The 25000-nt window shown below is 40.5% G+C and overlaps 2 protein-coding genes across 2 annotated transcripts in view; both read left to right on the top strand.

Annotated features, from left to right (window-relative positions):
- The first annotated feature begins 2546 nt into the window (after nt 1-2546).
- LOC138031279 (probable peptidyl-tRNA hydrolase 2) lies at nt 2547-7536 on the top strand. The gene is made up of 5 exons (XM_068878974.1): nt 2547-2719; nt 3663-3755; nt 4417-4646; nt 6048-6162; nt 6980-7536. Exons 1-5 carry the CDS (start codon nt 2570-2572, stop codon nt 7064-7066), a joined length of 675 nt encoding a protein of 224 aa, XP_068735075.1. The 5' UTR covers nt 2547-2569; the 3' UTR covers nt 7067-7536.
- A 2047-nt stretch (nt 7537-9583) lies between these two features.
- LOC138031353 (uncharacterized) overlaps nt 9584-25000 on the top strand; it is a 20371-nt gene continuing 4954 nt past the window's right edge. The window contains exons 1-11 of the mRNA XM_068879058.1: nt 9584-11324; nt 13002-14305; nt 15750-15804; nt 16734-16807; nt 16838-17130; nt 18150-18499; nt 19455-19690; nt 20336-20628; nt 22344-22679; nt 23440-23599; nt 24679-24964. Coding sequence (XP_068735159.1) covers nt 9599-11324; nt 13002-14305; nt 15750-15804; nt 16734-16807; nt 16838-17130; nt 18150-18499; nt 19455-19690; nt 20336-20628; nt 22344-22679; nt 23440-23599; nt 24679-24964 — 5113 coding nt within the window. The 5' untranslated portion in view covers nt 9584-9598. The remainder of the gene's footprint in view (nt 11325-13001; nt 14306-15749; nt 15805-16733; nt 16808-16837; nt 17131-18149; nt 18500-19454; nt 19691-20335; nt 20629-22343; nt 22680-23439; nt 23600-24678; nt 24965-25000) is intronic.

Here is a 25000-nt window from a genome sequence, read left to right as displayed (position 1 = left end):
ATTGGTCCACAACCTTAGACGACACTCTTCAAACCGCATGCCCCATGATATGTTTGCTGACTGTGACTTGAGCCCGCTGTGTCCCGTGCATTCCTTTACAGTATTTCCGCTGTTGTTAAGTGAGCCCACACAGCGTGAAGTATCACGTGCTAATTCGGTCGCTAAGTAACCGCCGCGCATGCTCAACACAGTGAGTTTCGACTCATGAGAGAGGTCTCTTTTCCCGTACTCTTCAGCCCAGCTAGCAGGGAATGTGTGACTTCGAAGATTTTCATTTTTATTTTCTGGTTTGTTTCGTTGCAAACGTGCATTACCATCCGCGTTTTTACCCCACACTTAGAAAATCTACAGGAAACCAGCGCAACCAAGAAATCTGAATGGATGGGCCGGATAATAGAGAGTGGTATTCTGTAACGCTTGTTTGCATATCAACCGATATAAAGGGAGTTTAAAGGGAGAGTTTCACGTCTCTGCGCATGGGCAAACTGTCACGTCAGCTCATTTAATTCCATTGTTATTGAAACAATCGAAAGCACTGATGCAGGAAACGGAAACAATCCCATAGTAATGGATTACTCATTGGAATTACTTTTGTAATAATTTCCTTTGTGTTATGAACCTACTGCATGCGAATAGATTACTCGTGCGTTATGACAACTCGTGCGTAGAATAAATTTTCGACCCATACAATAAATTCGAGATCAAAACTAAATTCGATATTTTCTGTGTAAACCCGCAGTGTCTTCCACCAAATATGGGCCTTAATCATTCAGTGTATTTGCTTTAATACTCTCTGTGTTTAATTAACATTGTCTGGTTCAGTAAGAAACCGTAAAATTTACAACTGCTAGCGCTAATGCTTGGACATGCGCAAAACCGTGAAACTGTCCCTTTAAGCAGGGACAGCGGCAACGTCAACGAAAACGTTATTCAAAACATAGCTTAGCGCTATCGAAAGTACTTTATCACAATTGCTGGTAATCTCGCAATCTGATTGGCTGATTTGCCGTTGTCGATAAGAGTCTAGGCGACGCTGCTTGCGTCAATTTGTGGCGCGATGTAATAGCCAATCAGGAACGCTCATTTTGGGAAGGAAACCAATCATATTGCGAGGAAGTTATAGACTAAACGTTTGCTCTTTATTTGTGTCATGATTTTGGTCACGCTCTGAAATAAACACTTTCTTTGGCGTTGGATATTGTGGTAAAAAACAAGTCGAAAGTAGTTCAGCGTTGTCTGTACTCTTACCGAGAACGATATTCGTCATCAGAGTGGTCCAAATTTGTTGTTGTTGACGAATATCTTTGTCGATAACTAAGTACAGCCAAGAACTTGAAGATGTCCATCAGTTCACCTACCTTGGGTCCACCCTCTGTGACAATCTGTCTCTCGACGCCAAGATTAAAATACGCATCGGCAAGGCTGCAGCAACCCTTGGACCCCTCACCACCCGCGTCTGGGACACAGCAGCTGACCGCAGCAGTTGGCCCTGTGTTCTCCGCAAGCAGCTGAAATTCGGAGAGGAGAAACCCCTGACCACAGCTGAAGAGAAGAGAAGCAGACGAAAGATGCGCACCCCTGGAGACACCCCAACCAGACACATCTGCAGCCAATGTGGCAGAGACTGCCACTCCCGCATTGGGCTCACCAGCCACAGACGCCGCTGCCGCGAAGGCTCCAACCAGACTTTTTCCATGACGCATTATCCATAGTCGCCGCGACTGAAGGAAGCCTACCAAAGAGTACAGACAACGCTGAACGATTTCAGATTTGTTAATCAGAATATCCGGCCACTATTGTTTTCTTAAAACAGCTTCGTTTGAAGAACGAGAAATATCTAGTCATATGCAGATTAGTGGCGGGGTATTCTGGAGTCGCGAGGATTATTCTCACTTGTTCACGTAGTACAATGCGGGCGAACTGTCCAGTAACTGGTTGGGCGCGAATGATTTTATAACAAATGAATAGTCCATTGTTGTATGGTCACGTTGTCAAATCTAAAATTTGATGATTTTTTGGAGTACAGCAAAGAAATGGACTGAAATGCGTGCCGCACGTGCAGCAAGATTTTTCTTCCTTTTTTTTAACCAATAATATTCTTGCTCTGTGGCATTTTCGTTGCTTCAACTCCCTATTGCAGACTTTTGGTCCCTCCTTGTTGGTGAAACATTTGAACCCATTATTATTGGATGTCAATCCTTAATCCATTGACTTCCAAGGGCGTTTAACGTGTCAATGGGTTCGAAGCAGTCAAAAACTGTCCCCTCCATCAATTCGTACGTCTCCGCTCTACGGTGGGTACTTGGTGCTCGTACAGCCTCGACTCTGTCAATGTTAAAAATGAGCCTAAACCAAACACGTCTAGTGAAGTCAAGACTTTTCCGGCTTAATTTTTCGCGCTTTGCTAATCAAACTCAAGCGCGCTGCACAAACCTGGAAGAGGGAAAGAAACTTCGACAATACGTGGTTGTCCTGTGGACAATGTCTAAAGAGAGGCGTGAACGGGGCGCGGTTTTGCCAACGCCTACGTTATATATGACACAACAAAATAACGTCTGCAGTTTGCATTATGGCTGACGGCGAAGGAGTTTACGGCCCTACGGAACACACTGAACAAAGACTCCCTCGTGTGAGAAGACGATCACAATGGGAGGGTCCAAACGAGGAGTTTATGAAAATGCTGTTGGACTTAGGAATATCGAAAAATGCGGCAGAAAAGGTACAAATCATTGCAGGAACTGTAATTTATTCATTTCGCACGTGTCAAGTGATTGTGTTGTCTAATTAGTGATTAGGGCTTTTAGTGACTAAACAAAACTGTGAGTAACTTAGCCTTGAAGTATGCTTCTTTTTCGATTTTTGTCTGTACGTTAATCGCGCGTGTATTAAAGAGGCAGTGCGCGGCCAGTGGTTTAGGTGCTTGCTTTGAGATGCAAAGATCCCAGACCCGTTTTGGCAACTCGTTGAGGTAGATCCTGGTAGTGACTAGCCCCGGGTCCAGTCTCGTCTACAATGGTAAATAGCCAACTGGTCTGCCCCTTACCAGTTGGAATTCTTAACAGCTGTTGTCCAGTTTTCGAGTTTCGTTGATTTCGTTCATGGGCCCTGAAAACCCCCTCATGTATTTGTGTATGCATAAGAACTTCAGACAAGTCTAGCGTTACACAGAAGTACAGCATGTACTGTACAAATTCGTTGGGAAAATTGATTCTATCCTGATGAGGCAATCGTAAGGTGTATTTAAAATGTGTTGAGAGGTAATAGGTTAATTTATAATGCCCCAAGAAGGCGAAGTGTCTCCACTATGTTTGCAACTTGTGGCACTCTTTACATGAAATCTCAAGTTCTCAATTCTCTTGTTCCATTTTATTTCCTTCTTTTGAGAATTTGTTTGATACATGCAATTTACTGGCAATTATTTTTATCACAAGTCAAACCAATTTCATTGTTTTCAAGCAAATCCCAAATGTACAGTGGCCTTTGACATTTTCTTAATGGTTCAAATCCTCTTGCTGACAGCCCTGGACCAGAATAATTTAGAAGATGGCTTAAATGCCTTCTGCCAAATTAAGTTGATTAATTTTTTCAACTTGTTCTGACTTGTTTGAATCCATTTGGTCGTCTATTTGTCGTGAATATTGAACAGTCTTTAACACTTACAGGCTCTCTTTATGACTGACAATAGCTCAGTAGATGCTGCAGCTAGCTGGGTGTTGGATAATCAAGAACTACCTGACTTAGATGAGCCATTTAAGGTGTGTGTACCTTTCATCTCAGTTTAACATAGATGAAGCTGAAGGGCTAACGCTTGAAACACCAGCCATTTTATCTTTTCACATTCACCAAAAATTTTCAAGGGTCCGAATTTTCTTTTTTTTTTATTAAATTCAGAAGCTGCTGAAACTGCTTCTGAGATGCGTTGTATTTCCAAGTTTCCAATAATGAAATAAGACGAAAGAACGAAATTTTTATCCCTAAAATTCTCTGTGTTCTTGTTTTGACGTCACGGTTCTGCTATACCCAGTCTCCTTGCTCGTGTAGGTTAATGTACCCTACCAGAAGTGAAAATTCTATTTTTAAAAGGCTAAGGGTCACAGAAGGAAAATTGGTGTGGAATGAATTTTTTTCTTAGTGCTTTTTTTCTCAGAAAATCATGATATTTTGATTGAGAAAAGAGAGAAAAATCTGTCATGAATATAATTTATATACTTTACTTGAGTCGTGCTGTTGACAGGTAAATATTATTTTGAGATTGAAAGTGGAGCCAAATTAATAAATTGTGTGCAAATCAACATTTGAAGAATGCCTTTATTTTTGGTGCTGTACATGCCCCTTGCTCAGAGTATAGCTAAAACAAATGTTTTATGGCTATAAGTTAAACAAGTTGCATTGACCATCAGTTCATTCTGTCAACAGTCAGATAGCTTCCCAGCATTGGAAGCGCATGCTTTTGAACGCTCGTTCCCTTTAGATGAAATGACTACCAAGAGTCCTTACAAGATGGTGTTTGTGGTGAATACAGAACTTCAAATGGGACTTGGGAAGATTGCTGCACAGGTGGGCCATGCTGCTGTAGGCCTGTATAAGATCTTGACAGCAAAACCTGAGAAATATGACTACATGGTATCACAGTGGGAGGATTTTGGGTGAGTCCTTACTGGGTTGTACAGTAACCCAAACATAGACACGTCAGGGACTGATACAACCTTAAAAAAATATCACGATAGGGATTCCTCTAAAGATTTTTAAGCATTTTATTTTATATCCACAGTTCCATTTTATGTTACATGAAATTATCACCATACAGTACATATAAATGGAAAAGTGTGGATGTAGATTGATTTTCTCAATAAAAGATAACAGTTAATGGCTGTGAGAGCTGCTTTACTGAAGGACAGTTTGTTTCAGTGTAACCTTTGAAACTCTTTCATCGGGTTGTCATTGAATACAATGTACTCATCATAATTATACAGAAAACTCAGTTAACATAAATTATTAAGTAACTTTTAATGAAATTAATGAATAATCAATGTCGAGTTATTTCTTCTAAAATCAATCAGCATTTAGTAATAATTAATTAATAATGCTTAATTGATAAGTAACTAAATAATAATATCACTAATTAATGTTGATTGATTTTCTTCTGTTGGGTTGGTTCTTGGCTTCTATTAATTAATAATTAATGTAGGTTGGCAATATTAAGAAATATATGTGCAATTTTAGCCAATTGGTAATGGAAATGGGCCCAGAAGTACAGTTGTAGAAAGAGAAAAGCTCTGACTTGACTGGGAATTAAAGCCATCAACAACTTCTCATTCCTGGTTTGAGCCCAGGCAGTGTGACCCAGTGGTTAGGGCACTTGCTTTGAGATACGGAAATCCTGGGTTCAAGACCAGTTCTGACCGCTTGTTGAATTTGTACCTGGTAGTTCCTGGTTCAACCTCTTGGCTGCACTTGTAAAGGGAAACATCTGACCAGTTGGGATTCTGTTGTTTCATTGATTGTGTTTTATTGGCTCTGAAAAGCCTCTATGGGGAGTGGTCAATTAAATATGTACAATATGTATTTCTGCACTAGAAATAATACTCAAGATATATTATGAATCTCATTAGAAGGACTCATTAGTGAATCTTGTGGGTATGAGTTTAAAAAATTATGTTCATTTTGATGGTGGATTCTATATCAGTACGGTGCAGGAGTACCTTGTAATGCTACAGGTGCATAGCCACCTTAACAAATCATTCCTCAAACTAATCCACCCAAACCAGTAAGACTTTATACAATCAGTAAGAATAGACCTAATCGGCTAACTCAATGTTGTACCCAATTCAAACCCTTTGGGAATAAAACGTTTTGTTCCAGGTATTTCAATATCATTTCAATATGAATGCTACATTATCATGTTATTACAATGCACAAATAATCTTAATCCCGGGAGATTTGAATTGGGTACAACATTGAGTTAGCCGATTAGGTCTATAGAGACAGCGTTACGTAAAAAACAGAACACTGAACGATAAAAACTTTTGTATTAAATTTTTTTCCAGTGGTACAAAAATTGTGTTAAAAGGTAATAACTCAGCTCATCTGTTTGATCTGGAGGATCTAGCACAAAAGGCACACATACCATATTACCTTGTTCATGATGCTGGAAAGACACAAGTACGTGTAGTACATAATAGGCCATTTTACAGTTGTTTGCTCTGCGACCTAGCCTATGAATGGCTGCGAGGCTGCCGGTGACCTTGCATTGATACAGCCCCGACTGCTTTTATCATGCAAATTGTGTTGTTGTAATTCTAATTAGTCCGTATTAACATTACAAAAGCATGGAGGTTTGTATCAAAACAGGGTCACCGGCAGCCTCGCTTCCATTCGTAGGCCAGGTAACTTAGCTAGAACTGTAAAATGGTCTATTATCAAACTATATCTTACAAAATATTGAAGTCATCCTCACTCTTACACATCTCTGGACAATAATATTGTCTATTGTAGACACCTGAAAAATTCTGGCAGCTTCTACGGGATTCAAACCTATGACCATGACATCATAGGTTCACTGAAAATGCTGAAGCAAGTTACTTTGTCTTAAAGAAGAAATAGCAGGCTCACTACAAAACAACTCTGAGCCAAGCAGAATTTTGTGGAGTACATTTCATCACGAACGACAAGTTTCAGAAGGAAGCAATAATTATTAAGGAAACCTGGAGCCTTCAAATTGCTTTGTTGGACAAAAAAATCACTCCCACAGATCTTCATCTTTACTAATTAATATTCACCAAAAAAATTGGGGCCAAGGAAAAAGTCCGGATAATCGACGTTCAACTGTAATTTTTCTGTATCACTGCTGCTTGTCTGTAATGATAATATTAAAATTTTGTGTAGGTAGCCTATGTGTGTGTTTAGAAAGCTGTGTGATCCAATATAAAGTTAAAGATAATTAAACAAAATACTTCTCTGTCTGCTTTAATCTTTTTAGGTGGCTGCTGGCTCACTGACAGTCATCGGGCTTTTTGGTTCATCGTCAGAAGTTGGGACTATCACTGGCACACTTCTATTGCTGTAAAATACAACGAGGAAACTGTCATTCTATTCTGATTATGAACCAAAAATTAGAGATTTGATCTTCCCTATACAAATTAGACCTCTATATATTCTTATGATATGTATTGATTGGCCCTCGTTAATAGTATTAGGCTCACAAAAATATTATATTAAGAAGGAAGTGTCTCTTAATAGTTGTCACAGTGATATTATATTATATTAGTCACAGGGAAAAAGAAAACCGAGGATGGAAGAAAAATGCCATAAGTATTTAAAAAATAGCCACCGTGCATGATAATAATAATTATCAGCAAATAATTATTCTAATTATATGGTTTCTTTGCCTTTCTTTTATCAGTCTTACTGAGTTTATAATTTTCTCCAGAACAAAGAATAGTGAATAAACATTTGCACTTAATTCAATAAGATAAGATCACAATGTATGATACCTTCTAATTTCAAAAATTGAATAAAATTGTCACAGTCCCACAATTTCTTTGGCAGACTGCTGTAGAGCGGTTTTCAATTGAGTGTCGAAAGTAATTAGCGAATTGCTTTGGTTTTGCATTACCGGTACTTCACTCAGTGATTGGTGCAAAGTTCTCGCGCCCTTTTTTCAACCAATCAGAAGTAAAACTAAAGCCAATCGTGGCTCGCGTGCACATTTTCCCGCGCTTTGTGTAAGCTACTTGTAATTACTTCGAGTTTTGATTGGTTTGCTGGATTGTTCCCGTCCTTTTTAATTAGCCAAAGTAATTACTTTGGTGTTGGTTTTACGACACTCGATTGAAACATATTATGATTGAAACTCGCTCTATTATAATTGCAATTATAGCAAATGACTGTTAGAGCGGCTTTCAATTGAGTGTCATAACACAAATTCCCAAGTGATTACTTCGACCAATCACAGCAGATGCAAACAGCACAATGAACCAATCCAAATCCGTAGCAATTCCACGTAACTTGCTCAAAGCGCGGGAAAAATCGCGTGTGCAAGTGGCGATTGGTTTTGGTTTTCCTTCAGTCTCATTGGTTGATAAACTGGCGTTGAACTAATCACTTAACCTAGCAATTGCAATTGCGTAACAGTCATTTGAAAAATGCTCCAAAGTCTCTTGAACTTTGTTTTGGTCTCTTGAGAAGTGCACAGTAATACAGTGGCGGTTTATTTTTGGTAATAGATATGTGATTACCAAGACCACCGTACCAATGGTATTGTGGGTTAATTATCAGGCCCCAATTGTTTGAATTTATGAGAAAAACTAACGCGGAGAGATTTCGACGTTTCGATGACATCCTGTCATCATTATCAAGAAAATGAAAAAAATTTACATAAGTAAGTACTCACTAGACAAAAAACTTAACCGAAAACAATAGTCTTGGTACAGACCAAGTCTAAACATCCAATCAGACTCAATACGTGCTAAAGTATTCACTTGACTTTGGGTTTTTCTTTGTGTGAGGTCACTGGATGATTCACTGGCTTCGAACAATAGAGTATTGTTTTCGGTTAAGTTTTTTGTCTACTTACTTATGTAAAATTTTTTCATTTTCTTGATAATGATGACAGGATGTCATCGAAACGTCGAAATCTCTCCGCGTTAGTTTTTCTCATAAATTTAATAACAAAAGTCAATCTTATACAATTGTTTGAAGGGTGGATTTAACATTATAGCTGATTTAGTTTAAAACGAAGAACATAGATGCAGTTCTAAGACAAAATTGGAGCCGAAAATATCACTTTGCTGTTATGACAATTCAGACTGAAATGCAACATTGATGCAAGGTTATCGGGAGCCTTGGTAGAGTATGGGCCCTGAGCAGGCATGCAACAAGAGCTTTCCCTTCCCCCAGTTGAACAAGTACTCACTGTTTCCATTTGTGGTAACAACACTGTCGCCTCGTCTTTCAAAGACGAGTTTAGGGTGCATTCGAGTGACCGTATTCCGGAATAGGAATACATGGAATAGATAGCTTGAAATCCTTCGTTTTTATGGCCTGCTAAAATGCTATTTTAGACAAATCTTTATTATCCTTGTTGCTTCACGCCAGACATACCGTTTTAAATCATTACTCCACGTATTCTTATTCCGGAATAGGGTCAATCGAACGTACTCTTAATTTTCTCTCAAGACTGATATAACACTATGAAACCCTCGCCAACTCCCTACCGGTTAACTCGACGCTTCCCGAAGTTTCACCCCACAATTCTTTTGCGCCTTTTTTCTTCATCAAACTCTCTCTAGGACAATGTTGCCCTTTACAAGAACTGTCATTGTCAACTATTTTTAATGACAACATGTCGCCAAACAACATTACAAGCCTTTCGGTTAGCCCGTAAAAAAAGGCTTATCTCTCGTAAAACGCCTACCAGATGAAGATACACTAATACTCGTTTCCTCTACAAAGTTCGTCTGACCTCAAGCCATCCTAATGGAATGGCGGTGTATGTAATTTTTGAAGAATCTTTCCCTTTGTTGATGTCACGTTGAATGCGACATTCAGCTGTGTATCCGACATTCGTGACAACATACGGCAATTGCCGCATAATTTCATGCTTTGCAACCACATGTCACAGATCAAAGCGTGCAGTATGGCGGCCATCGGGGTAACTAGAGTGTCTCAAGAGATTTCTCCCCAGCTCGACAAGCTTTTGAAGGATGTTACTGCTAATTTGAGTCCGGATGAGCTAAAACACGCTGTTTCGTCTATCAAAACTAATTTCGAGGGAAAGTTTAATGCAAAAGACGACCAGGATCTGTACTCGTGTCTGCATTTATTTGTACATCAGGGAGTCGTTTCGGAAGACAATTTGACGTTGTTAGAAAAGTTTGTTGTCACTCCTCATACATCCAAGAAAGCGACGATCCAGGAAAAAATTGATGATTTTAAGGGATTCCGCTTGACTCAGGGACCAAGAAAGAGCGAATTAACGGGGAGAAATCGTGACTTGAGGAATGTCATATCCATGCTAACAACAAGCGGATCAACCGTCATAAATTTGTACGGATCCAGCGGTGTGGGAAAGACCAGACTTGCTACAGAAGCGTTTACCCAATGGGATGGCACTAAATTCAAAGTTGACTTGAGAGAAGTTGACAAAATGGAAGACCTTCATCTCCAAGTTTTCCTCGCACTATCAGAACGAGCTGGGCAAGTGGAATTGAGTTACGAAGTGAATACAGTAATCGCTAAAATGGAACAAGTCAAGCATGAGTGTGACACCGATATCCTTCTTTTTTTAGATAATGCCGATGACTTTATGGCGGGAGAAAACGAGTCTAGCGTAAGGTTTGCCAACTTTTTAGATCGACTTCTTGGTTCACCATCTGATCCACAAAGAGATAAAGGTAAATTAAAGATTTTGTTGACATCTAGGAGCGAATTCAGTCAAAGCATATTTCCTAATGTGCAAAATCACGAAGTTAGAGCGTTAGAGAAGGAATCCAGTGATGAGCTCCTTCAAAGTCAAAAAGGACTGTCTGAAATTCCCGTTGGCCAGCGAGACAGACTTGTGAATATGTGCAGAGGAAAGCCATTGTTGCTGAACGGTATGGCGGCTATATTGAGGCAGGAGATAGCAGATGCCTCGAGACTCCTTGGGACAATTGAAGAGGAACTTGGAGTGCAACCGCAAGAATCGGAATCAACTTCCGAAGCCAATGAGGAAAAAGAGACATTTGATATTAAGGAGGAGGGAATAGACGAGGTACAGTTATCTTGCCTCAGGAAGATTTTCCACTTCCTTCCAAGTAACACACTCAAAGAATCAGCCGTTTCCGTGTCTTTGTTTTGCCGGCCATTTACCGAGGAAACAGCAGCCAAGATTCTGGATGTGGAACCATCGGAAGCAGCCATTCGCTTAGAAGGAATGAGAAACAGCAAGGTGATCTCTGTCACCGAGGAGAAAGAACTCTTTTACGACATCCATCCTTTGATGCGAAACTTTCTGAAAAATATCGGCCTCAACGTTAAGGCATTTTCTCAAGTTTTTCAGAAGGCGAGGGACAACTTTTCTAAACACTTTATTTCTAAGCTGAAGGACGTTGCAGCCCTTTTGGACAAGGATTACGTGAAAGCTTCTGAGAGCTTTGACGTCGAAAAACAAAACTTAGAACTTGCTTTGGACATTTCGTTGAAGTCGGACTCTCTGCTCATTTCGAAGGAACATCGCGAAAGTGTCATGATATGTTATGTGTTTGAGGCGATGCTCGATGAAAACCAAAGAAGAAGAATTTTCAACTCGTGGGCTGATAAGACAGAAGAAGATGGGAAGGAAGGTAAGACGACCGTAAGTAAAATTATTATGAAAATAGTGATGATGACGTTGATGATGATGACGTTGACGATGACGATGATGATGAAGATGATGTCGTTGACGATGATGATGACGATGATGACAATGACGATGACGTTTTGGTGATGATGATGATGATGATGACGATGACGATGATGTTTTGATGATGATGATGACGACATGGGTTAGTCTTTCAATCTCGGAAAAGCACTGTTCTTTCACTGAACGATTTGATAATTGCCTGCTGATAACCAGATGACGATGGTGATTTATTTAATTATGATGGTGATGATAAGTATCGAAATTACTGCGATTTTCATATTTGTGCGGAATCTCATCTTCAAGCGCTAAGCACCAAAACTGCGTTTTGCCTTCCATGAATAAAATTCCTGAACATAGACGAGAAGATCGACTCCGTCTCCGAAAAGTGAATTGGAGTTTTTGTTTAGTTCACAGCTTGAATAGCATTATAATGAGGTTCTTCTGTAAAAAGAGTCGTACAGATTCCATCGCTTTCCATCGGCGTCGAGTTTCGAATGTACGAATGTACCGTGTGAACCAAAGATGCTCATTGGTAAGTTATGTCACGCATCAATTGATTTCGGCATCGGTGGTTTCAGGTCAACTCTCGGCTTGGCGTCGAAGGTTTGATTGATGGAAGCCAAAATGCAGTTTGGCCGGTGGCGCTTGAAGATGAGATTCCGCAGAATTACGAAAATCGCAGTAAGTTACCTGAAACACTATGCTGTGACCAACTTATGTTTAAGTTCAAGCTTAATAATACTTTGTCATGCTAATGCAAGTAAATAAATTACAGAAAATACAAAAAGTGTATGACTGGAGAACAATTGGGGGAAACTAAATTCCCATACAAGGAATATTCTCCAATATTAAACCTTCTAAAAACTAAGAAGTAAAATTTAAATGCGGCCCAAAACGAACCTTATTAAATTGCATACTAAAATTTACACTAAAAATTATGAAATAAAATTTAAATACGGCCCAAAACTAAACTAACTAAATTACATACTTGTCACTTCCGAGTTACTCCTGATTTTAAATTGACACAAATGAACTAATAGGTAGGACTTAAAAGTGCTTAATTTAGGTGCATGCATTATACCTTCCCTGGATTTCTTTACAAGAACTTCACGCTTGGTACCATCCTGTACATCCTGTAGCTCGGACGAGAGAGAGAGATAGAACTTCAGCTCTATATACTGTGAGTACTGAGCAGGCAATGTTGATAGACCCCTTTTCACGGTTTCTGACTCCATATTGGTTGAGGGAGGGGGGGGGGGGGGGAGGGGGAGGCAAACGCGGCTTAAATTGCAGGGAATGTATGGGACTTTGGCCGAATTCAAACCTCTATAACTCCGCTGCAAAGCGGCAAATTTCAAAAAATGAAGATATTTTTAGTCATTTTATTAATATCCCTCACCTATCCACAATCGTCAGACCTTAAAGGAGTTATAATGGTTCAAAGTCGGCAAACTCTCCATACAGTTCTCTGTAATTTTAGGCGTGTTTGTCCCCCAACCAATATGGCGTCAGAAACCGTGAAAAGGTGTATTGTTTGACTAGGATTTAGAAAACTACGCGTTGCTTTTTAGTTAGAGTTTCATCTAACACTTTCACTTGCTTGTTTGTCTCTTTTCAGGCTCTGTGTTTCGAAGTGAAATGCGTTGCAGAGAAGCCTTGCAGGTTCTAAAGCTTGAAGGATGGGGGAAGGCGATGGACGTTCTGAAAGAAGTAGAGGCGATTCTCGGCAGAGTGCAAAAAGAGAGCAAAAAAACTGATTCCTACAAACTCACTCGAAGCTCGTACCTCTTTGCTAAAGGCGAAGTCTACTACAGAGCGGGAAATTTTCCCAGGGCGCTTAAAGTGTTGAACAAATCCCTTAAAATAATGGATGTCCTACTGAGAAGCCACACAAGCACCTCTCGGTGCCTTAGTGCAATCGGCAATTGCTGCAGCAAACTAAACAAACCAGAAGAGGCGATAAAGTATTACCAAAGAGCGTTTGAAATGCGTCAAGAACTGTCGCCTTCAGGCGAGCACTTCGACATGCCATTTTTTCAAAACCAAATCGGCACAGTTTATGAAGGGCAAAAGAATTTTGATGAGGCTATTGAGCACTACAAGAAGGCTTTGGACCTTGCGAAAAACCTCAAACTCCCTGGGGTTGGAGTTCTGTATACAGCTATTTATAACAGGAACATCGGTAACGCCTACGCTTGGATTGAACAGTACGACCAGGCATACGAATACGCCAAGAAAGGATATGAGATCAGGAAAGACGTTCTGGGCAATCATCCTTATACCGCTCGGAGCGCTTTTCAGATGGCGGAGATCTGTTTATGTCTCAGTGAGTTTGGTGAAGCTGACGAGTATTACAAGGAAGCGTGGAACATTGAGAAGTCCCTGGGGCAAGGAAACCACAGCGACGTGAGAGATAGGATTATTTACAGCTACGGAAAGAGGCTGAAGGGACAGAGGAAGGAGGCCTTCGACGAGGAAGTCTTCGAATTTTACAAACGTTCCTGGAACGAAGAAAGAAATTGCGAGGATTTTGCATTCACTCAAGCCAACAAGAACATAATTGATCGTATCAATGAGCGGCTCGAAAGCAGCGGGGCTGATAAAGAGACGAGAAAGAAATACCAGAAAGAGGCCCTTTTGTTTTACGAGGGAACGTGGAATTCACCGGACACTAAAAAGCTTCCTTACAAGTACAGAGAGGAAATTCTAGACACTCTGTTGAGGCTGTGCAAGATTCTGGGCGAGCAGGAATCACTTGGAAAGTACCAGGTCGACGAGTTTAAATTCTTTGAGAAAAAATGGAAGAAGAGAAAAGAGCAAATGAGCCCTCGAGATAAAACTGACATACTCCATACCCTTGTAAACCGTGCTACATTTCTTGGGCTTAGCGAGAAGGTTATCAAGTACAACAGGCTGTTGCAGGTAAAGAGTCCCTATTTTCTCTCTTTTGCTACGATTTCACTATTTTAGCATTTTACTAATAAACCGGAGGTTTAGGCCATTTCCGAGTCCATGTCTGCCTCCTGTTCAAAGGTGTGAGTTTTTTTTATGAAAATTAGTTTTCATTCATATGTAAAGTAGAACTAATTGCCATTAAAAAAAAAAAAAAAAAAAAAAAAAAAAAACCAAGATAAGATTTATCAAACTGGTCTAGTCCCCATCAGCGTCAGAAACGTGTCTATTTTTAAACCATGTTTTCCGGGTTCGAAAATAAAAAATGCACCTAATCGGCTACCTCAGTGTGGTATCCAATTCAAAACCTTTGCATGGGAATAAAACGTTTTCTTACGGGTATTTTCACATTATTCAAATGTGAATCCACATGGAGAGACGCTGGGCCATGTTTGTGTACAAAACAATAGAAAATGACCCCACAAGTTTTGCAAATAGAGTCAAAGTGCCAAAAGTAACTTTAGTGCATTGTTCTGTAAACCAAGATGGCTGCCGTGACGTCCGATGCAAACCGTCAATTGTTTGTTTTCCAGCAAAACAGTCTAGAAATTAACATTTTTCTGACGCTGATGGGGAAAAACCAGATACCAGATTCTTACTCTTGGGTAATGGACTCTTGGTGAATGGAAAAGCGGCAATTCAGATTCAGTTACCCCATGCGCCTTCATTGCGGTTGATAACTGCGGCAAAAAATGAGACACCAGTGAAAGAGAACGTCATTGGCGAGGAAGTTCATAGTAGGGGATGTTTTTGTTCTGCATGCTCTGATCAGCCCAAGGACAGGTTATACTTTTCCTTGCCTTTCGGCTTGTTCCCTTAAACGTACACAGTCCCTTTTCATGTTCTGTCAAAAAATGGATCACAGAAGATGGAGACATCGAATTTGTAGTGTGGGCATAGTTCCATACATACATTATGGGCTTTTCCGGGCCATTGAAACACATTGCACGAAACGACAGAATTTTAACAACAACAACAACTGTTAAGCATTCCAACTGGCTGGAGGTAAACCAGTTGGCTATGCACAAGTGGAGCCAAGAAGTTGAACCAGAGACTACCAGAAACTGAACAAATTCATTGATTGGTCAGAAAGTTCTTGAACCCGGGATCCCCGGATCTCAAGGCAAGCACCTCTCATCAGTGACACGCTTGCTTGGAGAATCCCAGCTATTCCTGTATTCACTTCATGAGTGATCAATTTCTAAAATGCATTGTATACATAATCTTAGACTTTCGCCTCGTGTTAACCATATCGTCAAATCTATTCTTCTCATACCTTATGGCAGGTCCTTATCTGGACTCAAGGGATTTTTTTTTCATTTAATTGTAACACGTAGAGTGTAGGGATAGTTGCATATAGAAAACGAGTTACCATGACATAGGTAACAATTCTTTATTTTATTTCCATTCATAGGCAGCCTCGAAAGGACCATCTTTTTTGTCGTCTGTTTTTTCGTTTGGATCAGCAGGTATGCAGGCATTTTTAGCAAAGATGGTCGAAGCGCATGGTCCCTTCTATGTCACTCGAGCCGCGGGCTTGTTGAGTCAATTGTTGTTTTTTTTTTTTGTCACGCAATCGAGAGAAACAGCCGAGAGAGCCCCGGGAAGGGGGTTCCCCTCTCAATCTCCTCTTTCGATTGCGTGACGTCAACACACAATTAACTCAAAACACGTGCATCTCGACTTACATTCAAGGACTGCTAGCAGTCTCGCGTTAACCGCGTATGCATCAACAAATGCTGTATCATGCACTAGCTGATCACTTGAAAATTATTTTGATACGCGCCCAAAACGCACTTGTGTCTCCCTAATTTGCCATAAACAACTCAGATCATCATATGTCATGTCATATCATATCATATCATATCATATCATATCATATCATATCATATCATATCATATCATATCATATCATATCATATCATATCATATGTCACATCATATCTCTATTTACCCTCGGATTTTAGAGTAGCTTTGTGTAGCATTTACCCTGCCAACCATGATACAGCACAGATGACAGACCACAACACCGGGAACTCCATGCCCTACTCTTTCCGAATAGTGTGTGTGGGATCTTTTACGTCCCACATGGCTATGACCATTAATGTGTTGTGAGACAGAGCCTACGGCTTATCGTCCTTATCCGAGAAGACTTCAAAGTGTAACCATTTGCGGGTGTAATTACAAAGGCAGCACTTTTTCCTCAGTTATTTAAAGACCCTGAGTGTTGGTCCGCCCGGAGTCGAACTCGCCCGGTTCTCAACCAACGTACTGAGCCACCGGTGCGTTTTGTTTGCGCTCCGAAATGTAGTAATTTGTACATTTCACAAGCTATTACCGTGGTCGTGAGAATATTTACCACGAAGGTTAAGAAGTTTTTTACGTTCCGTTTTATTAGCATCGAGTCACGACAACGACGACGATATAAGCGATGACAGCGACATCGACACTGCTATTGGCTGTTGCTGGTGTTGACGATGACGATGATGATGATGATACGTTGGTGGTGAAGAAGGTAAGAAGGAGGGAGGGGAAGGGAACAAGCAAGAGGGGGACGAGCAGAAAGACCATGGCGAAAATGAAGATGAAGTAGCTCTTGAAGTAGAGGTGATTGACACACTAGAACAAGAGCACCACGAGCAGGAAGTTAACATTGGCGAGAACAATGGTGGTGAAATTGGCGAAGGGGTGATTCAGGCGGTAGTGGAAGATTTCCCACTGGAACACCACGAAGTACATCTGGAGCAGCCAGAAGAATCAGTCAAGGAAGACCCAATTAAGACACAAATATACGAGTGAGTGGTTACGTTGCTGAATCAATGCGGTCTTAGGGCTGATTTTTCCTAGCCACGCGAGCATATGCTCAAGAAACACACGGAGACTCGTTAAGTTGTAGTTAACTAGGGTCTTTGATCGAGAAAAATCTAAGAATGATCAAAACGATTCCGAGTTTGCGTATGTTCTTTAGACTTACGCTTGCCTAAAGAGCGAAAACAAAGCTCGGTATAAAGAATTCCTCTCTTGCCACCGTTGCCGTATTCCCAGGATCACAAGATCCAAGAATCCCGGCCAGGGATCCAATCATTTAGGACCTCGGGTTTTTATTCCGGATCTTAACCAGTGGATTTTTTATTCCAAAGAGAGCCCAGGTTACAATTCAACGCAGCTTTCTGGCTTCTTAGAGCTATTTTTAAGACTTTGGAGTCCAGATACCATAAGCGAAAGCCTTGTGAAATCGGGTTTTGTATTTTATTTTACATACGGCAACATCCTGATAAGTATGAATAAATAATTAAGTAATTAAGTAAGTAAATAAAGAAATCAAAATAAAAAGAATAAGTTCAGTTGAGCGAATTAGGACAAGGAGGAAAGAAAAATTAAAGACTGTGTCCCCCACGGGTCATAGACAAATAGAGATGGCATAATGATAACCGTGTGCAGCGATAAAAGGAGATTGACATAAACGAAGACAGTATCATGAATGAACTCTGTGCATGTTTTCAGTCGACGTTTCGGTAGAAACGCTTTTGTCGAGGTGCAGTTGAGCACCGATTGGCAAAGGCATTTCTACCCGAACAAGGCAAAGGCAGTTCTACCCGATTGTCAACGTTTTTGTTAATCATGGTATGACGAAAGCCATATGTTCGTTGCGAATGAATGCAGAATAATACAAGTAAGTGTATTTAGTGATGTTACTCCCAAACCATCAAAAGAAGTGAAACGGCACCATTCTTCTCCATTTTTGTAGACCTACGTCATGCATACTAAGCGCTGTAAATACAACATTACACAATAATATTATCTTATTTTGTAGAGGAACAGTGGCAAACGAGGGCATTTACTTGGACCTTAAACTTGGGGCAGTTCACCTTACATTTCCTCCAGATGCTGTATCTGAGCCCACTCCAATAATGGTCCACAGATGGAAATGTAACGCCCTTTCACCACCTCTCGCGGAGCACGAAGCCGTCGTGAGCAATGTGATTGGAATATATGCCAACACAGATGCCGTGGCTTTTGAATTCAACAACGAAGTGAAACTGGTTCTTTCACACAGTGCTCCAGACCTAAAAGGCTACGAACTGGTGATTAAAAGGCTGGTCGATGCGGAAACCAATGAATGGGAGGACGTAGACGGTAGTGAGGACTTTCGATGCCTCTCGGGTAACGTTTTTTTTTTCTTGGACCACCAGCGTTAGCTAAATGAGCGCATCTGTTGAAGAAGGGATGGTGTTGTGTTGATTGCTCTCGTCTCCCACCAATGTGGCCCGGGTTCGATTGCGGACTCGTGGCCATTTGTGGGTAAAATTTGTTGTTGGTTCCTTACTCTGGTCCAACATTTCTAAATTCCAATAAGCGAGTTCAGAGTTTCAAAAAACATGCACGCGTCGGGTTAAAAACAAACATATATTAAAAAAACACCAAAAGATTTCTGATGCAAATTCTTGCACCTATTTACTACAACAGAAAAGTCAATTATAGGCTGGTTTTTTTTCCCCACGCGCACATTGGTTTCTTGAAACTCCGATCTGGCTTATTCGATCGGATTGAGGCCCATATTGAAACTACTGGGCCACCAGTAATTATGTTAGCCTCGTTAAATAAAGTCGTTACTATTATTATTATTATTATTATTATTATTATTATTATTATTATTATTAATCTGTCATTTGAATTCTGTTCTGAAGAAACTGAGTCAAAGATCTTACTTCTTGTCATTGTATAATATTTGTTTTTTTTTCAATGACTAAAATATGATAAACGACCAGCTACATTGAAGCTTTGAAACTTTTTCTATTTCCCAGAAGTGATATGTTAAGTGAAATTATCGCTTGGAGATTTTTAATTAAGGTTTTTTGCAGGGAAATGAGTAATGGTTTATCAAGTCCTGAGTATGGTATATTTGCTACAAAGTTTTATTTTTTATTTTTAATAATAACAATAGAGCGTAAGGTATGTCATTTGTTTTTTCTTAAGTAGGAGTAGACATTAAAAAATTCCTATTAAGATTAAAATTATAAAAAGAATTATTATTATTATCATTATTATCATCATTATTATTATTATTATTACTTGATCGTCAGAAACACCTGTAATAAAACAACGCATATAATTGCAGATATTGTTGATGATTACCCATCTCCAGACGACATTCCAGATTTCTCTTTTCCTGTGGTGCAAGCTGACATCACAGAATGTTCTACGTACGCTGTGGTTTGTCGTCTGAAGTTATCTCCTGCATACACCATCACTGTCAAAGGCGGCACATTCATTCACCCTGATTATCCAGACGTGATGATCGCAGTTCCTCAAAAAGCCGTAGCAAACAAAACAAAGCTTCCTTTGAAACTTAAGGTGGGTTATGACATCTTTATACTGCATTTATCTGGCATTGTGGCCCAGTGGTTAGGGCGCGTGCCTTGGGATCTGGAGATCCGGGTTCAAGACCCCTTCTGACCTCTCATTGAATTTCTTCCTGGTAGTCCCTGGTTCAACTTCCTGGCTGCACATGTAAATAGCCAACTGGTTTGCCTCCGGCCAGTTGGGATTCTTAACAGTTGTTGTTGTTGTTGTGTTCTGTTGTGTGTTATTGGCCCTGAAAATCCCTTATGGCGAGTGGTCAATAATTCATGATGGAGAATACACGAAGGTCGTCCATCGTGACTGCGGATATTAGACAGTTTTGTAAACCAAAGCCATAAAACCATTTGTAAGATTTCTCATTTAACGATGTTTTTACAAATTGACAAGAAGTAAGATCTTTAACTCAGTTTCTTCAGATCAGAACTCAAACGACAGGATTTGAGTAAATATTTTAATGTTCAACAAATGTTAGTCATCCGTTCCCTTCAACCTCTGGGTTTCTTCCCGACTTTCAAGAAACGGGCCACAGGTTACTTAGCAGAAACATGCTGTGAAAAGACCAGCTTTTTCCATGCAGAAAAACTATAGTAAAGCAAATGTATTTGCTATTCTGGCATTGTTCTCTCTCTTTTTCAGGTGCAAGAAGTTCTTCAGGATGAATTCGATGGTGTGGATGGGTGCTCGGGACCAATATTACGTATTTTGGGCTCTCCGAGTGCCGAATTTTTGAATCCTGTTACAATTCAGTTGCCAATTTCTCATCAACGTGATCCTGAGTATATTCCTGACCCTTCAGTTTGTCGAGTCAGGATATTTTTTCTAAGCTCCGATGAAGAAAGCAAGAAATGGATTGAAATTACCAACGACCTTGAAAGTCCTGCAAGTTTCGATGGCAATTTTGTGAAGTTCCAGGTTCGACGCTTTTCGGGGTGAGTATGCGAAAGTTTGCAAAAATGAGTATTTTGACACTTTTAGAATTATTGCAAGACGTTGGGCATGGAAAGAGGAATTATGCAAAACACGAAAAGTGTTGCCAAGGCAACCTCGTTCCCAGGACCTCTCCTTGGTTCTGCCCACAAGCCAAGGGAGAGGTCCTGGGAAAGGTCCTGGGAACGAGGTTGCGGCCAAGGGTTCCATATGGCCCTTCAAGATCTGCATATAGTGTCCTCACTTCATCTCCTCGTTGTGCTTTCTTATCGCTCCCTCAAAAGAGATCTTTTATTCTCAACTCAGTTTTTTTAGTGCAGTTCTCCTTCGATCCTTCTCACGCGTCTTTGTAAATCTACGGATGGCAATTTCTTTGCTGTTAATTGTTGCTTCTTTAAAACTCTTTTACTTGAAGACTACGTTAAAATATTACACGATTTTTCTTCGTTGCCTCTGAAGCTGCAACGCGACGTTATTCGTTGACACGTGACATCATCTGTCCAATATTATAAAATTACTGGACCAATGACGTTGTTTTTATCGGCCAGCTTTTCCTTGGATCTAAGAAATCAATTTTGTTTCATTATGAATATAAATTGTTTTAGAAAAAGTATCCGAAATGTAGAAGAGGGTAAAATCTATCGTAATAACCAGAAAGATAGCCTGCGTAGCAACCGTTTCCAGCGGGCAAGAAGCGAATTCATTTTTCTGGCCGCTCGCGCGAGAATAGGGTGAGCGCGAAAAAAAAATTGTCTCGCCCCACTTTCCGCGCGGTCAAAACATTAAAAGTCTTCATGTTCCCCCACGAAAACACTTGCTACGCAGGCTACGAGAAGGAAAGCTTCATTTTTGGTCGGTTGGGTGGAGTGGGTACCTCTAATATGCAGTTATTTTAAGTTTGAATAGGGTGATGTTATTAGTTCTAGTCCTTCATTTAAGATTACATCTAACCTTGGATGTTTTTTGCGTTCTTTACTGTATATAACCGGGAGCTCATCAAGGGGACCCGTTACCTCCACTAATTCCTTGAGTCAACCCTTTCCCGAGTAAATTTATTTTTAGGCACACGTTTTTCCCGCGAAAAATATAATTCCCTTGACGCTGAGATTGCTTTGTTTTGATTGGCTTTTACGGCAGTGGTAGGGAGGCGTTCTATAAATAAATCTACTCCAGAAAGGGTAGATTCATATGCCAAGTATGGCAGATACAGGCTACCCTTGATGATCTCCTGATATAACAAACTTATTTTACCGAGCGATCAAGTCCAGGTAGTTTTTTTTTTCTTTTATCTTTGATTGGCTGTGAATGTAAACCGATCCGGAAGCGTGGCAATGACAAATCAAAGCGATCAGCTTCTTCGCCTCGCGCTTTAATACAACACTGCCGGTCGTATGTTAAATAGGCTATTTGCAGCTAGAGTTCACGTGCCTGAATACCACGCATAAACGATATACTGGAGAGCAAGCTCTCCAGCATATAAGAGAGATCAAAAGGTCATAATTATGTGCCTTTCATACTAAAGAAGAAAAAGCTAAGAGAATTCCAGTTGTACATATAACTGTAAATATAAGTGAAACAACGCTTGTTCGAAGTATAAAGAAGGTCTTCCTGAAAGAAGATTGAGTGCCGTTAAGACAGGCTATCAATGACAGAGGGAAGCTTATTAAGCTAGTAGTTATATTACATTTTCGGAAAATTGTATATTTTTTAATTTAAGATACACTTGTTTCGTTGATTGGTGCAAAGACGACATCAAATCAAGTGCTTCTGGGATTATTACCTACTTGTCGAGTCTCATATGGAATCAGCCGCGAGAGGCAAACTTCTTCGCCTACTTTAAACCAACAGAACGCCTTAATTCTCAAGATATCTTGTTTCTAATCTGCTGCCCCGCTCACCTCAGGAAAATGGTCAAAGAAGAGCATGATAAGGAAGGAATTACGTCTTGCGATGTCAGCTCCAGAAGGATGATCCCGGGACAGGAAGCATTTGTGTTCGTGTCAGGTGGAATGTGCCCAGCCAGTTTAGAAGACATGGATGATTTTTGTTTGAGGTATTTATCCCTTCAGTACACCGAGGGTTATGCTGGGGGAATTTGTCTATTGCTCTGTGTCGTTAGCCGTAACCATTAACCTTTGAAAATTGCCCAGGGAAAAATCGGTTATGCGTAATCACACAATTTCACTATGGTAAAGTCTGCATTTAGACAGAGAAATCGTCTCGTGTAACCACATTTAAAGCTATAATAGCTACGCTGTCTAAGTACAATCCTTTGGTGCATTAGGTAGTTTGGCAATTGCCTGTATTTCTGAACATATGTGAACAGCCGATGCCTACAACTGAGTACCAGTGTATCACACCACCATTCCAGAAACTCATTGTCCTTTCCTTTGGGAGAGGGATGTGGACTTTTTAACGTCCCAAAGTCAGGATAGCTTAGTGGTTATCAACCGCATCTCCCACCTCTGTGACCCATGTTCAACTCTGGCCTCGAGGTCATATGTGGGCGAGGGTTTTTCCCCGGGTACTCCGGTTTCCTCCCTCATCAAAATCGACTCTAGATCGGTAACACCCGGGCGGATACCCTCGTATAGGGATAACCTCTGGTATCTCTCCCTTTCATTGTATTGAGTGAATAAAGTTGGTATTATTAAGTGCTTTTGCGGAAGCGCTGTGGTGTAGGCCCTGCGGTTTGTCGCTTTATACGAGGCAAGAAACTCTTCAACTGTCTGTTATTCAGTAAGGATTTGCAAGAACCGGTTTTCTAGACTATTCAAGAAGTTATCCAACAAGTAAGCTATCTTTGGAAATAGGTTTGCCGGCGACACCCCAAACAGGAACCAACTGGAAGTTCGTTTGATCAGCGACCAGGAGTTTTGTAGAGTGGAGTTTCGCAGCACTCGAGAAACCACGGGAAAGAACTTGTTGTCTAAACTGTCATTTAAGTTGCCTACTCTCATTGTGGATCACCAGGTAAGCGCTCTCTTAGACACTTGTGTTCAGAAATTCAACAAAGTAGATGCACGTTCAATTGTGACATCCAACGCGAATTGTCCCTTCAGTCTTAAGTCTAAAGCAGGAGCTCATCAAGGGGACCCCCTTGGGAGATCCAGCACGCCCACTGTTGTAAAAGCCAATCAAACACAGCGATCTCAGCGTCAAGGGAAATATGACACTTTTCGCGGGAAAAACCTGTTTCTAAAAATAAATTTACTCGGGAAAGGGTTGACTCAAGGAATTAGTGAAGATAGAGGGACCCCTTGATGAGCTCTTGGCCTAAGCCTTTGCAACGTATTTCCAACAATAAGATAAGGGTAAAGGTTAGCGTTATTTTTGACTCAGGGTAAATGTATGCTGTATATGCTAACTTGAAGAGCAGCATTCGGAGGACGTTCTGTGATGTCAATTCTCCGTATTCCGACATACAAGTGATGTTGAACAAGGCGGGAACACTTCAATCCCCGTTCATCTAATAGGTCATTTTCGAAATATCAATACTCAGCTTGATAGTGAGGCAGCGATGACAAATCCTCCGCTTTCCTTCGTCTTTGTTCTCTAAACCTCTCTTTCAAGTGGAATTTTAATATATCTAAAAAATGGCCTATTAGGGGCATTTCTGCACATATCTGATCAAACATTACAGGTCACTGCTGCACGATTTGAACTGGATGGGAGGGGGTACTAAGTATTATCACGGAAAAAAAATGCATATGATCTGTAGACCTAAATGAGCAAGCGCAAAACGTAAAGAGCTGCCCCCACTCCCTCACCCCCCCCCCCCCACTCCCCCACTTCCCCACTCCCCACGGAGCCTCTGTGACTTGAGAGCTTAAAGTAACACAAAGAAGTTAAAGACCGCCATGGGACTTGACAAACACTGCTTTGGTTCAAATTTGTGTCTCGATCGATTTCAGTTTGAGTATGGATCGTGAGGAACTGAAGATTAAAGTATTATTTAAGTGAAATCGTGTTCTACATCGTCGTCAATAAGAAAAAAAACGTTCCATATCCTTTTAGTTCCCTTCTTCTACAGAAAGAAACTTTTTTTACAGAATACTCCTGTCGAGTTTTTTGGCATTCCCTTGAATGACGAGATACTTCTGCAAGCGGAAGCTCATATTGTGCTGGCAGCGTGTAGAAGCCTGGTAGCTGAAGAGGTATACCAGGAGCACTATACTCACCTCTCGAGCGGCAATAGGCCAAGAAGTCAAGTGTTGCAGAATTTTTTCACGTATCTTGCGGCTCTAAGTATGGAAGTACAAGAGGAGTGCTTCGAGGCCATAATAAACATTACTGATGCAACTAGACTTGCGCATGTGATCCAGCGTCTTCAAGAAGGTAAACGAAGGACATTAGGTAGTATGGTTGTGCTGT

This window comes from Montipora capricornis, chromosome 14 (genome assembly GCF_036669925.1).
Source record: "Montipora capricornis isolate CH-2021 chromosome 14, ASM3666992v2, whole genome shotgun sequence".
Classification (NCBI taxonomy): Eukaryota; Metazoa; Cnidaria; class Anthozoa; order Scleractinia; family Acroporidae; genus Montipora; species Montipora capricornis.
Note: the sequence above shows the minus strand (reverse complement) of the source record. Positions and strands in the feature narration are given on the sequence as shown.